Raw genomic sequence first — 14,561 nt, forward strand, 5'->3', positions numbered from 1 at the left:
TTCATAATAAAGAGATTGCACTACAGTACTTGTACGTGAATCGAAAAAAAAAATTTTGTTTACAGTACAAATATCTAATCAAAAATAAAAGTGAGCACTGTACACTGTATGTTGTAATTGAAATTATATTTGAAAATGCAGTAAGCATCCAAAACTATTTAAATAAATGGTATTCTATTGTTGTTTAATCACGCAGTAATTTTTTTTTAATAGTGCTTAATTTTTTTAATCGCTTGACAGCCCTAGTATTTTAACATATGCTAAACTGAATGAGTTAAAGCTGAGCCTTCCCTCTAGGCTTTAACTCAACCATCTTATGCCACACATTAAAGTATACATTGCCCTGCCTATACAATAAATATTAGAATGCATTAGCTAATATGTTCTAACATCACACCTTTAAGTCCAGTCTAGCCAAGGCCCAAGGCTTTGACCAAACTAGAAAATTTGGAGTAATAAATAGTCCATGTTAGCTAAGCCTGATCTAAACACAACCATTTGCCTCGTCAAGACAGGCCTAAACTCCTTATAGTTTATCATTTGGCATTTTTAACTGTTTCACTTTTTTTCAGACAGCTGAATTCTAGAAATCTGATCCCATATAGCTATTCCAAAGAACAGTCAGAATCAAAAGTTCTATCATCAGTTAGTGATAAGACTGCAATTCTCATTCTTCCACCTTATAAGCATTTAAGACGTTCTAATAAAATAAAAACAATGATATTAAATAGGTTTTAATTTTCTTTGTGAAACCTATACTGTGCTAGCAATTAACTACTACCATAAATGCCAATCTCAGCCAACTAAAATGGCAAAATCACATTCCTCCCTTTTGCTCTGCAATATATATCATTCATTAAAAGGAGATAACCCATAAACCCATCAAATCCAATTCATGAATCTGCTACACCACATTTAGAATAAACTCTGTTTTTTAGGAAGGGTTTATAAAACTGAAACAGGGATGCAATATAAGAGGAAAAAACAAAACGTTCAGATAAATACAGAAAGGCCAAATTTATGCCCTCTTCACTTTTTGCTCCTAGCACAATAATGTAAAATAATGTAAGAAGTGTAAGTTGTGAAAGATGTGCAATTATGTCTCATTTTTCATCTGTATTCCAACCATTTCAACAATGCCCCAATGCAGATTATTCATGGCAAGAGATCAATTAATCCCTAAATCTGAGGATGCATAGCAGAGGAGAGGGAAGTTGGGGAATAATCTCACAGGCCACACACTCTTGTCCTATCCAGAGAATCTGTAATATCTACGTTCTGTGGTTTCAGGGTGAAAGCAAGGGACAAAAGTTACTTGGCTGCAACTTTCCCAAGTTCACAGAACTGGTACCTTGAATTTGATCCACTCAGGTCCATACATAAACAGTAACTGTAAATTGCCATTTTGCCTATTTCTCAGTTTTGGCATTAGGATAATATTGATCTTTTTATGACTGAAGTCAGAATTTCTCCAACTGTTTACAGCCCAGGCTCAAAAAAACTCTTAGTGCTAATATAAAAATCCTTATCCCATTCAATCCAAAGGATTATTAGCTTTTGCTTTCTCACAATCTTACTAAAACTACGGATGCAAACTAAATTTTAAAATACTGTCAGAAAGATTCCAGCATTCGAAAGTTGCAACAAAATGGAAGCATTTTCATAAAATTTTTCGTAGTTTTTCCTGCTGTTTTTAAATCAACCAGTGCTAGAAAAATACATAATAAAAATAAATTGGCTTCAACAACATAATGAAATTATGCTGCATTCACAAATGATATCACAAGCTCAATACTGAAGAGTCCATCAGCACATCTACATACATTTTCCTCTATTTAAAAAAAATTAGTTTGAGCTCATATGTCTCAAATTATTTGCCGAGGACCAAGTGTTTCTCTTAATTTATATTTTGTGGACAGTAGAACCTCAGCATTACTAACACCTTGGGAATGGAGGTTTTAGTAAATCTGAAATGCTCAGAATTCTGAACAAAACGTGATGGTTGTTCTTTCAAAAATTTACAGCTGCACACTGACTTAATACAGCTTTAAAATATTACTATGCAGAAGAAAAATGCGGCTCTCTCTTTGTGTACTTCCAGTTCCAAATGAGGTGTGTGGTTGACTGGTCAGTTGGTTACTCTGGTGTTTGTAATTCTGAGGTAATTAGGTATTTCCAATTCAAAGGACTCTAGTAAAAATCATAAAGAAAACAGTCCTTTCACTAACAGCATAAATATGATTCTCTTGGTAGACATTTACTGCATTGTAATTATATTCGTAAGAGTGACATCTGTTGTATCTCATTGGTTATTTTCCAAGTTCTGGATCCTATTTCTCAGACTTTTGATAAGAGGAGATGAATTCAACTAACCTCCCTAATGGATCAGGTTTTCCTTCCAGCAATCCGTCCTCATTCTCTTTATTTAAATAGTTTAACTCAAAGCTGAAACTTAATTCCTCACAATGTTTAATTTTGAATTCCCTTTGTTTCATGGTTTAAATTGCTCACTTCGGAATTAGTCTGCACTCCTTACTCAGGCAAGATTCCTGATAGGTTCCTTATCGTGGTTTTGTTTTAATGTCAGATTGATTTACTTTTACAAAGTAAAAGTAAATGACAATGAGTCTAAGTTCTTAATTGGTCTGTGAAGAGGCAGAGCTATTATGCAGCTCAACTATACTTTGACACACTGAACACTATATGCTATCTATGTATCTATCTACATATATAAATAGATCATATCTATATTGTAGCCCTAAGGATTAATCTGCTGGTCTGTATAAATATCCTTCTTATAAATTTAAGTATTTGATGTAATAGGCTTATAGATTTATTAAGAATGAGTGGCTGTAATGCAAGAGACCTACAAGTCAAACATCCTGTATGATGCTAAGGCAACTTTAGCGCATTTTGGGACCCTTACTCAGAAAAGTAATAATAGACAAATACCTACGCAGATGTCTGGAGATCTTTAACTGAACCAATAACAGTAAGGGTGAAAAAGAGGATTTTTGCCCACAAATCTGACAAGTACACCACAAATGCCTGTCATTCATATGCACATACAGACTGGCCTATGGGGCAAATGTACCCTAACATTTCCGTGGGGGAAAGATGAAATTTGGGCATAGGAGGAAGGATTTCCAACTAATGCTCTATATAAAGGTGAGACAGCTCACCATTAGACAGGCAATTCCGCCCATCTATCTGCTCCTGTCTACCCTTCATTTGCCTCCACCTTCCACTACGTATCGATGTTTACCCATCTACGATGGCCATTACCTATTAATAGGCCGTAGTATTATTTCTTTCAAAACTGTAAGTGAAAAGGGATTTAATCTCCTTATATTTTATTTTAGTTAAAGCTATAGCATATAGAGTTAAACTAGAAAGCAAACAACTTTGCAGTAACTTTTCCTCTGCCAGAGATGTGAAACGCCCAAGGTGTTGCTGCACCAGAGTGTGAGTATTATCAAGTTTGCTAAAATAATAATATATCTTTTAAAGAACTGTGATATTTGTACTCTGTAATCCTGAAACTGTTTTACTATTGCTTACCATTTGTATTGATTTTAATAAAAAGGTCTTTATGACTATATTTGTCTCAGTGTAAGCTCCTGTCCATAACCCGAAGTTCCTTTTATAAACTGTGTGAAGCCTGATTCAGGACAAACTTTATCTTCTGATCAAACATATTGGCGAGCCAAACCCAGACTAATTATATCCAATTATTATTATTATTAAATTAATCAAATAAAATTAAAATTAAGTGGATACATTATATCAACACTACTAACACACCCCAAATCAGGTTACAATATATAACTCTTATCCAGCCTATAAAAACATCTGGTATTCTGGGGCACACAGTTAATCAAAAAAAACTGAATGAACAGCCTTGCTGATACGGCTTCTCAAAACTGCATCAGACTGTTGAACCAGGTCACTGTCCTGCCTTAAATTGTTTTCCAGGCCCCCTCCATCACCAGAATGAGGGCTTTCATCCCATGCATCTCCATTTGGTGAGGAAACAATTCCTGTCTTCTCTCTCTCCTCTAATCTATTAGCTCTAGCCCAATAACAGCTCTCCCACATAGAAAACACTTGCCCTTTGTTTTGCAGTCTGTCAGATACAGAAAAAATTCATTTATCCCCATGCTGAATATTGAGGGAAACACTGGAGCATGCCCAGCCCCTTTCTTGATGTCATCATGAAAAGCAGATTCACCAATTCCACTCTGTGGAAGGGGATTCCTGGTATAGCTACATAAGGTATTTCCAATGGGGAAGAATCCCACAAAATATGGAGCAGCTTCTATAGAGGTTCCACAGACTCTGTGACAGAGGCTGAAATAGTAATTCCTCTCTGTCTTCTTATAAAATCTATCTAAAAGAAATACCAAAATTATAGTATTTTTAAAACTTTTTCCTTATTCAGACTTCATTCATTATTGGACTTAATTCAGTACTAGACTCATGACTGCTGATGGAAAAAGGAGTCCCATTTATTAAAAGAAGAAATCAAGAACCAGATCCAAGAAGCTTTCCATCTCGATCTCCACCTCAGTGAGAAGAAATTAACATCAGTTAAGAAAAGACATTGATATCACAGTGTAAACTGGAGCTGCTTTAGGCATTGAGTTGGACTCAGCTAAATCTTCCATGCTAACTGTCCTACCATAACTGCATGCACGTATATCAAATCCTACACGGTGAATTATTTATTTTTAAAGAGAGTTTAATTCTAGACTTCCTAAGTAATTAAACTTTCAAGATGTCTAACATTCAGATGTGTTTTCCTAGCATTACGCAGCCTCTTAAAGAAGCAAATAATTGGATGAGTTTTTCCAGAAGAAATACTTGTAGGTTTGCAATTATTACAATTATTTTAGTAAATTATCGATGCTAAAGAATTGCAGGGCAAAGCTATTCTAAATTAGCTAAGTGTTACAATTTATTTTTATCAATAAATTTAAAATAAAATGAATATTAGAGCAAAAAACCTTCAAAACCTCAAATACAAATATTTGCCTGTTCACTTATTTTTGTTGTCCACAGCCATAAGAAGTTTGCACTCCTCTCTCATTTACCAGCAGAGCTAAAGATGATTTTTTGGTATTTATTTTGACTATTTCTGTCCCTGTTCTGTGGAATTCGGTAGTTCCAAAGCATGAACATTTCTGAAACACTGGTTCTGAATTGCCTTTTCATAGGAGAAACACTGATGGTACAAGAAAACTTGAAAAGCTAAACATCAAACTTAAGAAATTATTGTAATATTTAATTTGTAAAAGAGAAATGCTTTGATGCATGATTGAGTTGTTAGGAGCTAGTGTCTGCACTACAAAGAACAAATTGAAATGAAAAAGTAATATTTCTCCATCTTATACACCAACTCACAATGCTCAGGTTATTTCCAAAAATCCCATATATTAAGCTTCTGAATAACCTAGAAAAAGGGACAGAAAAACAAGATATCAGACCTAGAAACTACCTACCTCAGGGAATATCTTCTAAAGACTGGCCCAAAGAAGGTATATCTAGCTAGTTCCTAGAGCTTAGAATGGACATGTAACAGCCACAAGGTTGTAGCACTTCATGCCTGTAGAGGAAAAATCTGCAATGCCATGCCCTTCCATAGCGGAATGGGCTCCAATTCCCTTTTGACAATGGAACCCAAAGACAAAATCGTTTTCCATTTTTCATTCCATGAACCTCCAATCAAAGTGGTTTTGGAAACAAACTGATGAATTAGAAACAGTAACATTCACCGGGATCAGATGGTATTCACTCAAATATGAAACTGCGGAACTACTAACTGTGTGTGTAACCTATCACTTGAATCAGCCTCTGTCCCAGATGGAGTTGAGGATAGCTAATGTAACACCAAATTTTAAAAAGCCTCCAGAGGCTATCCTGGCAATTATAGGCCAATAAGCATAACACCAGTGCAAGGCAATCTGGCTGAAACCGTAGTAAAGAACAGAATTCAGACATAGATGAACACGACTTGTTGGGGATGTTGGCACAGCTTTTGTAAAGGGAAATCATATCTCATCCATCTACCAGAATTCTTTGAGGGGGTCAACAAAACATTGGTCAAGGGTGATCCAGCGCATATAGTGTACTTGGTCTTTCAGAAAGCCTTTGACAAGGTCCCTCACCAAAGGCTCTTAAGCAAAGTAAGCAGTCGTGATAAGAGGGATGGTCCTCTCATGGATTAGTAACTGGGTTAAAAAAAAACAGGAAACAAAGGATAGGAATAAATGGCCAGTTTTCAAATGGACAGAGGTAAATAGTGGGGTCACCCAGGATCTGTACTGGGAACAGTGCTATTCAACATATCCATGAATGATCTGGAAAAAGTGATAACAGTGAGGTGGCAAAGTTTGCAGATGATACAAGTTATTCAAGAAAATTAAGTCCAAATCTGACTGCGAAGAGTTACAAAATTCATGTTGATACATGCAAAATAATGTACCTTGGCAAAAAATCCCAACTATACAAAGTGATGCGGTCTAAATTGGCTGTTACCACTCAAGGAAGATCTTGGGGTTAGTGAGGATAGTTCTCTGAAGACATTCACTCAATGTGAAACAGCAGTTAAAAAAGCTAGGCAGAACATTAGAAAGGGACAGATAATAAGACAGAAAATATAACACCACTATATAAACCCTTGGTATGCCCACACCTTGAATATTACCTGTAGTTCTAGTTGCCCAATCTCAAAAAAACCACACCACACACACGCCCCCACACACCAACACACACACAGCCTGCCACACACACACCCACACACAGACACCCACACACACACACACACACACACACACGGTGAACTGAAAGAAGTGCAGAGAATACAAGAAAAATGATTACAGGCGTGGAACAGCTTCCATATGAGAAGAGGTTAAAAAGAACCTGACTGTTCTGCATGGAAAAGAGATGATTGCGCGGGGGAGGGGAGATATGATAGAGTTCTATAAAATCATGAACACGTGGAGAAAGTGAACAAGATATCACACACAAACCGGGGTCACCCAATGAAATTATAGGCAGCAGGCTTAAAACAAACAGAAGTACACGCACAATGCGTAGTCCAACCTGTGAAACTCACTGCTAGGGGATGTTGGGAAGGCCAAAACTATAAACTAGGTTCAAAATAGAATCAGATAAGTTGATGGAGAATAGGTGCATCAATGGTTATTAGCCAAGATGGTCAGGGACACAATCCTGGAGTCCCTAAGCCTCTGACTGCAGATACTGGGACTGGACAATAGGAGTTGAATCGCTCAATAATTGTCCTGTTCTGTTCATTCTCTCTGAAGCATCTAGCATTGACCGCTGTCAGAAGACAGGATACAGGACCAGATTAACCCTTGGTCTGACCCAGTATGGCCATTCTTATGTTCTTAAGAAAGACTCCAGACTAGTGGTAGCACCATGGACCAGAGTTTGAGAGACCTCTTCTCGAGGACATCTCTATGTGAATATTGGATTTTTGGGGGGTCCAGAAAACCAAAGAATCCACTTCTAAACAATGGATCAGACGAAAAGAGACCAGCGTATATACAGCCAGAGGAACTGGGAGATCATCCTCTTCAGATTTCTCCTTTATAAATATGGGGATACATCTCCTTGAAGCTTAGAATCAATTTAAGATTGACTTGGATTCAGCTGGAGAACTTTATCTTCATTTGTCTCTTTCAGGTTCTACAGTACTGTGTATGGCATTTTGTCTCTCTCATTAGAGAAGAGATACCAAAGTGAGGCTGTGGTCTTTAGTGCAGAGCCATTAACCATATCCAGTTGTTTAATGCTTGCAGAGTCATCCTCCTCCTCCATGAAAAATATAAGATCATCCTTGGATTTGAGGGGGAGAATGATCTTTATATGAACATTCTGCTCATTAAGAGTGCTTTTATATATTAAGGAGGCAGGGACAAGATTTCTTTTCGTTTATGAAGGGAGGAAAAGGCCTTGTTCAGTGACTTAGAGCACTGGTGTTAGGACAGATTTAGCGCTAATTACTCTCTGAAGCTTAATATATTCACTACCCTTAGGTGGAAAATGAGGAAAAGCAGAAAACCAGGGCACTTGACACTGATTACTCCCTCCACCACATGCCTCTTAAACTTCCGCTCCTTGTTACCCTGAACCTGGGCCTGTATTAGAGATGGATAGATAGAGATGGCTGGGCCAGGATCACTCAACTCAAGTCTGGGCTAGGTAATAGGATGGATCTGTTTTTCAAGATGCCCAGAGACAAAGGGCTTGTGCAAGATAACCAGTCTGGTTGGAGGGTCGTATCTGTCTTCCAATTTCTCTTACTGGATAATAAGAAAGAACACCAAGGAGATTGTGCCTGGTTAAATATTTGAGTTACAGCAGTCCAAATCCACACAAATGGAGATCAGTTTCGGAATGGTGAGAATGAGCAGTTTCATGTTTGAACATTTTCTGTTCTTCCTGATAAGGTGTTCAGTCATTTTCAAAGAAAAAAATGGAAGGCACTTGGAGGCAAAGAGAAAAGTGATCTCTACAAACTGTTACACGTAACTAGAAGAACTGCCAAAATCTTCAGCTTCCAATTGGCTCTAATGCTAAGAAATGACTGAAAACTCAAATGTTATGAATCAATTGCTGGGATAAAAACAAATGCTTACTCAATGTATTAATGAAGCATTTTCAGAGGAATATTTTTCTCTTATATCCAGTGTTTTATATGTATTATGCTTTTCACACGAGCTAAACAGCCTCAAAGTTGTTTCACAGACCGATAACAAACAGGATCTGCAGGTAACTGTTACTAGGTTTCCTTTAGGTAATTTACAATACTCAGGAAGTTTTAAAAAAAAAAACAAAACCACACTCTGCTTGTTCCCCCAACAGTCATTAAGCATCTGACACTGTGATAATGCACCACTGGAAAATTCACTGGCACCAATTATGGAAATGCTGGATGTGTCAGTTTTAAGGTATACTACTTCTGTTCATAACAGTTCTGAGATTTTTATAATATAACTTAAGCTAAAACCTAAGAGAAAGTATTTAAAACCCAAATCCATCATGGCACAAACACACAACTGACTAAATTACTACCCCAACTCTGTAACTATAACCCTTGCTTCTTCCTGTCCCTACCTTCTCTCATTTCTATCCACATGTTGTAACATGTCTGATTTAGACTATAATACTTCACTTAAGGACTAACTTAATATCTTCATTTACATGGATTCAAGGTGAGTGAAAGGAAAAGGCCACCATTTTTGACATCTTGCCTATTCAAAGACAATTTTATTTAAAAATTGCTCATTTTTAAAATAAAAACACAAACATTACTTTTTAATCAAATAAAAAAGGTTAAGTATGAAAAATTCTATTTTTCATTGCTTCAAGGATTTAAAATGCAATTATAAATAGGTGAACTTGAACAATGTTTGTGTTAAATTTTTTAAGAGTAAAAATCTTTGGAATAGATCTATTATGCTGAATAAGAAAAAATCACATTCAGAAGAAATAAAACATGCAGACAGAGGTAACAGTTATAAATAATACTCATTTATGCTCAAGCTATGTGCTCAACATTGCAATGCAAGTGATCCAGATCCAGAGAGCATCACACATGGACAGTTTTAAGTTTGGATAATTGCCTGGTATGTCAATATTATCCTCTCTCTTCTTTTCCTGAACTTCTAAGTCCTCCTCAGGTGGATGGATATTACTGTGGGAATATCATCACTGGCAGGTGACACCAGCAGTTCCTTGTCCTGAAGCTGACTCGGCTGGGACTTGTGGTTGCCAGGCGGCCGCTGCTAGGACTGGAGGGTGGTGTGTTTTGAGGGGTAGGTAGTGGGGTTGTACATCTTGAATCTGCCGGGGTTCCAGCTCTTGAAGGAGGAAGAAGGTAATGGAGAAGAAGGGACAAACGTTTTCTCCTTTCAGGGAAATATTTGAAGCAGAGAGACCTGTTCGCAAGAGTGGTGGGAGGCTGAAAGGCCTTCCCCTGAGATAAAACAAATAAATGAGACACAATGAAGTTTACAGCAGGGAAACAGGCTTTTTTAAAGATGACAAATTATGCAATCATCCATGCAGGTGAGATAAGAGTTAAGCAAGATGCAAGAGTCAATCAGATTTTAGATATTAGAAAAGTCAGCAGGTACCTTACTGACAAGTACCAATTAGCACATAATGGGAATTTAGGAGAAAAGGATATGGCCAGTAACTGCTTAAAAAAGGTCCAATAAGAATTTAGCATATGATCATAAAATATTGACATCTAAAATAATTATTTCCACTAGATGTTAAAAAGGAAAAAAAAATCAAGTTTGGATATTACTACATATCATTTGTACTGAAAGCTTTCTACTAAGCTAAGACATAATGCTACTGTGACAATGTCAGGTCAAGAGATTTTGAAGCATTTGTACCACAAATTAAATACAATTATTTGGCCTGCTGGGAGAGCTTGCAAAAATCATCTTACTTCTCTATGCCTCAGTCTCCCCATCTGTGAAATGGGGATAATGAAACTTTTTGTAAAGCACTAAATAAAAGCTTGTAAAGGGAAGGAAGGAAAGAGTTAATATTTGATATTTCAGTAGGCATCAGGTTTCCAAGTTAAAAATAACCTACTAAATCTAACCTGAAGGAGAATATCTTAAATCATTGGCACTCACTAACATTTGGTCAGGGACCAAATTTCAATCCATCAGCACTAAAGGGTGTAGTCCAAATGACACCACTCCTGTCAGTTATTTGTACATAGCATAAGATGCTATCATATTAGAGGTCGCCAAAACTTAATGTTGACATTTTACAATTCATTTTCATTACATATCAGAATGAAAACACATTTCAGAATTTTCCATGAAATAAAAGTTCCCAAAAGTTTTTATTTGGGGGAAAAAATTCAAAATCTTCATTTAAAACAAAAAAAAAGTTTCAAAAATATTTTACTTTTATAATGTTTGCATTATTTCAATACAGTTTTGTAATAGTGGTGCTGCATGATATGACATCATGTCAAGTCATATCACATCATAATATAACAATAGCTGAAATACTCAATTTAAAAAAAAAAAAAATTAAGGGCAGCTTGCTACTTAATACAGGTTGCAGCAGCCTATTTTATGTTTCTCCTTGGGGAATTCTGTGCCAAAAATTGAAAATTCTGCAAAATTCTACATATTTGATTTGTCAAAACAACACTATATAATCATGCCAGTTTCAAATATTATAGTAATTTATTTCAAAATACCTGTCAAAAACTATGTCTGTAACAATACAGACACAAAAAATAATTGTAGAGAATTAAAGAAACCCCTACAACACAGTTCCTGTTTCTCTGCCACCTCCCCTGCCCCCCCCCCGAGCTCAGCTGCAGGGTGCCCCCTTCTCAGCCCAGATACCCACACCCTTTCCTCCCCCTCCACCCAGAGCCCATTCATGGGGCACCACCCAGCTCAGACACTCACACCCTTACCCCACAGAGCCCAGTCACTCCCCTCAAGTCCAGACACTTGATCCTCCCCCCTCCAAGAGCCCAGCCATGGGCCCCCCTATTCCAAACACTTGCATCCCCTACCCTCCCAGAGCCCAGGAATCCAGCAGGAGAAACAGTCTGATGCTGCATCCCAGGAGCATGTATGGAGTTTCCTGCATGATGCCTCCTTCCTTCAGAATGTGCCATGAATGCAGCTACCGGGAAACATTCAGCTACTTCCCCCTCCTCCTGGCACTCTCTTCTATTTGCCAGCTAGGGAGCTGGGCTCTGCCAAGTCCAGCAGCCCCCAGTGGCAACCAGCAGCTCTGCAGCCCATTTCGGTAGAGGAGAAAAGAAAATCCTGCACGGAACATTAATTCTGCCAAATTCTGCATAGCGCAGGTGTACAGAATTCCCCCAGGAGTATTATGTTCTAGATCAAAGTGTCTCCTGCTTGTGCTGTAGCGAAATATACAAGTGTAAAATTATACTACTCCTCAGTCTCTTATTACAATCTCATTCATCTACTTAACCTCAGGTTTCTCCAAATCTCTCTAAGCCTCTCATCCTTGCCATACAATGCAGTCTCTCTTGATCTTCTTGTTTCCCTACTATTCTAAGATGATGAAGAGAGTCACCATCCTTCCCTCAGAGACAAGTTTTTAATGCATGCCTGTTCTTCCCTACCAGGGAAAAAGATTCTAAACAGTTCTCTATCTTCACCCCACTATTTCCCTCGGGAAAGGGGGGTGAGGGAAGAGCATCTCTAGAGAAAACTGACTGCAACTCCCTGAACGTACATGAATACATGCATATTGACTGGTGTTCCGTCTCAGACAGAGCAAGAGTATGATGGATTTGCTAAAGATCTGGAGACGAACACATCTCTCTCTCATATATTATACTACCAGGCAGGTACCAAAAAACAGACGCATTCAGTATTATCACATGCATATAAAAAATGTATAAGGAGGACCAACATAATGAACAATCCTAAAATTCTTTTGGGGGATGGAGAAGTATGTCCATAGGTATACAGGAAAAATTCAAATTTAGAGGGTTTACCTGAAGAATGCATTCTACAGATTGAATTTTATTTAAAATTATTTCATTTTCAGTATTAAAGATTTGAAATTAGTCTAGCGCACTGCTGCTTCAGTAGCCAATTAGACAGATAAAGCCCAATGTTCTATTTCGCATGTTGTAATTAAGAATCCAATGTAGTCCATAAAGTGAAAAGCAACTTAATTTGTTTTCAAGACCAGGAACATATCTTACATGGGTATTAAATTCTCTGAATACTATTTTCTAGGGATGCAGATGTATGGATTGGTCATGTGTTACTTAGATTTGGCAAGTTTCAATACACAAACTGAACAAAGTATCAGTTATTCGTTGCAACTGAAGTCTGCACAATCAGTTCAAAGTTAGGACCATTTTCTTCCTTTTAGAAACCAAAATATCCTGGCAAAAAACTGTTCTCAGTATGTGCTGACATCAGATACTGTCCAGTTTTTCCTAATCCTCAGTGTACATTAGGAAACTAGCTAAAAGATCTCTACAGCACAGATCAAACTCAGCACACACTAGCACTTAGAACAACCCAAGTACATGTTCCAAGGCAACAGACATATCACATCTTGCATCAGAATGGTCAAGAACCCAAGTGCTTTATTTTAAGGAGAGACATTAATCAGGCTCTGTGATGGGCCCAATACTTCAGTCCTTACTAGGCCAAAGCTCTCAAGTCAACCAGTAGATGTCGAGACTGATGTGACTGGAAATCCGAAAAAGAAGATGGAGAACCCTAAGGGGAAGGCAGAGGCTATAAAGGAAGAATAAAAGGATATTAGGAAGTTTAGACTCGAAATTAGACGAAGGTTTTTAACCATTAGGGGAGTGAAGTTCTGGAACAGCCTTCCAAGGGAAGTAGTGGGGCAAAGACTTATCTGGCTTTAGGACTAAGCTTGATAAGTATATGGAGGGGATGTTATGATAGGATAGTTTAATTTGGGCAATTGATCTTGGATTATCACCAGATAAGTCTGCTCAATGGTCTGCGGGGAGATGTTGGATGGGATGGGAACTGAGTTACTGCAGAGATTCCTTCTTGGGTGCTGGCTGGTGAGTCTTGCCCACATGCTCAGGGTTTAGCTGATCGCCATATTTGGGGTCGGGAAGGAATTTTCCTCCAGGGCGGATGGCAGGGGCCCTGGAGGTTTTTCGCCTTCCCCTGCAGCGTGGGGCATGGGTCGCTTGCTGGTGGATTCTCTGCAGCTTGAGGTCTTCAAACCAATTTTGAGGATTTCAATAACTCAGTCCTGGGTTAGGGGTTGTTATAAAAGTGGATGGGTAGGGTTCTGTGGCCTGCCTTGTGCAGGAGGTCAGACTAGATGATCATATTGGTCCCTTCTGACCTATGAGTCTATGAGCCTATAAGACAGGCTGTCCTGGAGGGCTAATGTTTGAACCTAGGAACTGAGTACCTGGAAGAAATGCACCAGGATGCCAAATTGGTCAGAATTACTTATCAGCAGGAGACATGGTATATCTTGTGAAGATGTTTTTTACCTAGGTTCTACTATACTAAACAAATCTTAGCTAGAGGTAGTTTATTATTTTTAATTAAAAAAAATAAACTCCCTTTTTGGACAACTATGCAAAAGCAAAACTCAAGTAAGATGAACAGAATTAATACAAAATAAAATTAAAAGTTTCACTGATCATTAAGACCATGATTAAGTCTGAAACAATAAAGGCGACTGAATCGGAAGCTATAATCTGGTAGTCGGACTCCTGGATGCACATGAAGCTTTGCCTGGCTGAGGTAATAGGATGACTTCAACCTTCCAAAAATATAGAATTATTGAAGCATATCCTGTGAAAGTGTTATGACCAGCTGAAAATATTGCTGGGTAGAGAAAATGCTGTTTATACACCTCATAACTAGGGCTCTATGTCTGTCCCAGAGGTCGCAGAAGTCACGGATTCTGTGACTTTCTGTGACCTTCATGATTTCTGCAGTGGCCAGTGCAGCTGGCCCAGGGACAGCCCCCCCACCGCAGCAGCCCCT

The 14,561-nt window shown here is 38.0% G+C and overlaps 1 protein-coding gene across 1 annotated transcript in view; it reads right to left on the bottom strand.

The window, feature by feature from the left end:
- The window catches only part of SLC4A7 (solute carrier family 4 member 7), a 174,763-nt gene that overhangs the window by 48,186 nt on the left and 112,016 nt on the right, over nucleotides 1-14,561 (bottom strand). Inside the window, 5 exon segments of the mRNA XM_030550993.1 lie at nucleotides 9,654-9,722; nucleotides 9,725-9,802; nucleotides 9,805-9,930; nucleotides 9,933-9,980; nucleotides 9,983-10,006. Of these exon segments, the coding sequence (XP_030406853.1) occupies nucleotides 9,654-9,722; nucleotides 9,725-9,802; nucleotides 9,805-9,930; nucleotides 9,933-9,980; nucleotides 9,983-10,006 (345 nt within the window).

This window comes from Gopherus evgoodei, chromosome 2 (genome assembly GCF_007399415.2).
Source record: "Gopherus evgoodei ecotype Sinaloan lineage chromosome 2, rGopEvg1_v1.p, whole genome shotgun sequence".
Taxonomy (NCBI): Eukaryota; Metazoa; Chordata; order Testudines; family Testudinidae; genus Gopherus; species Gopherus evgoodei.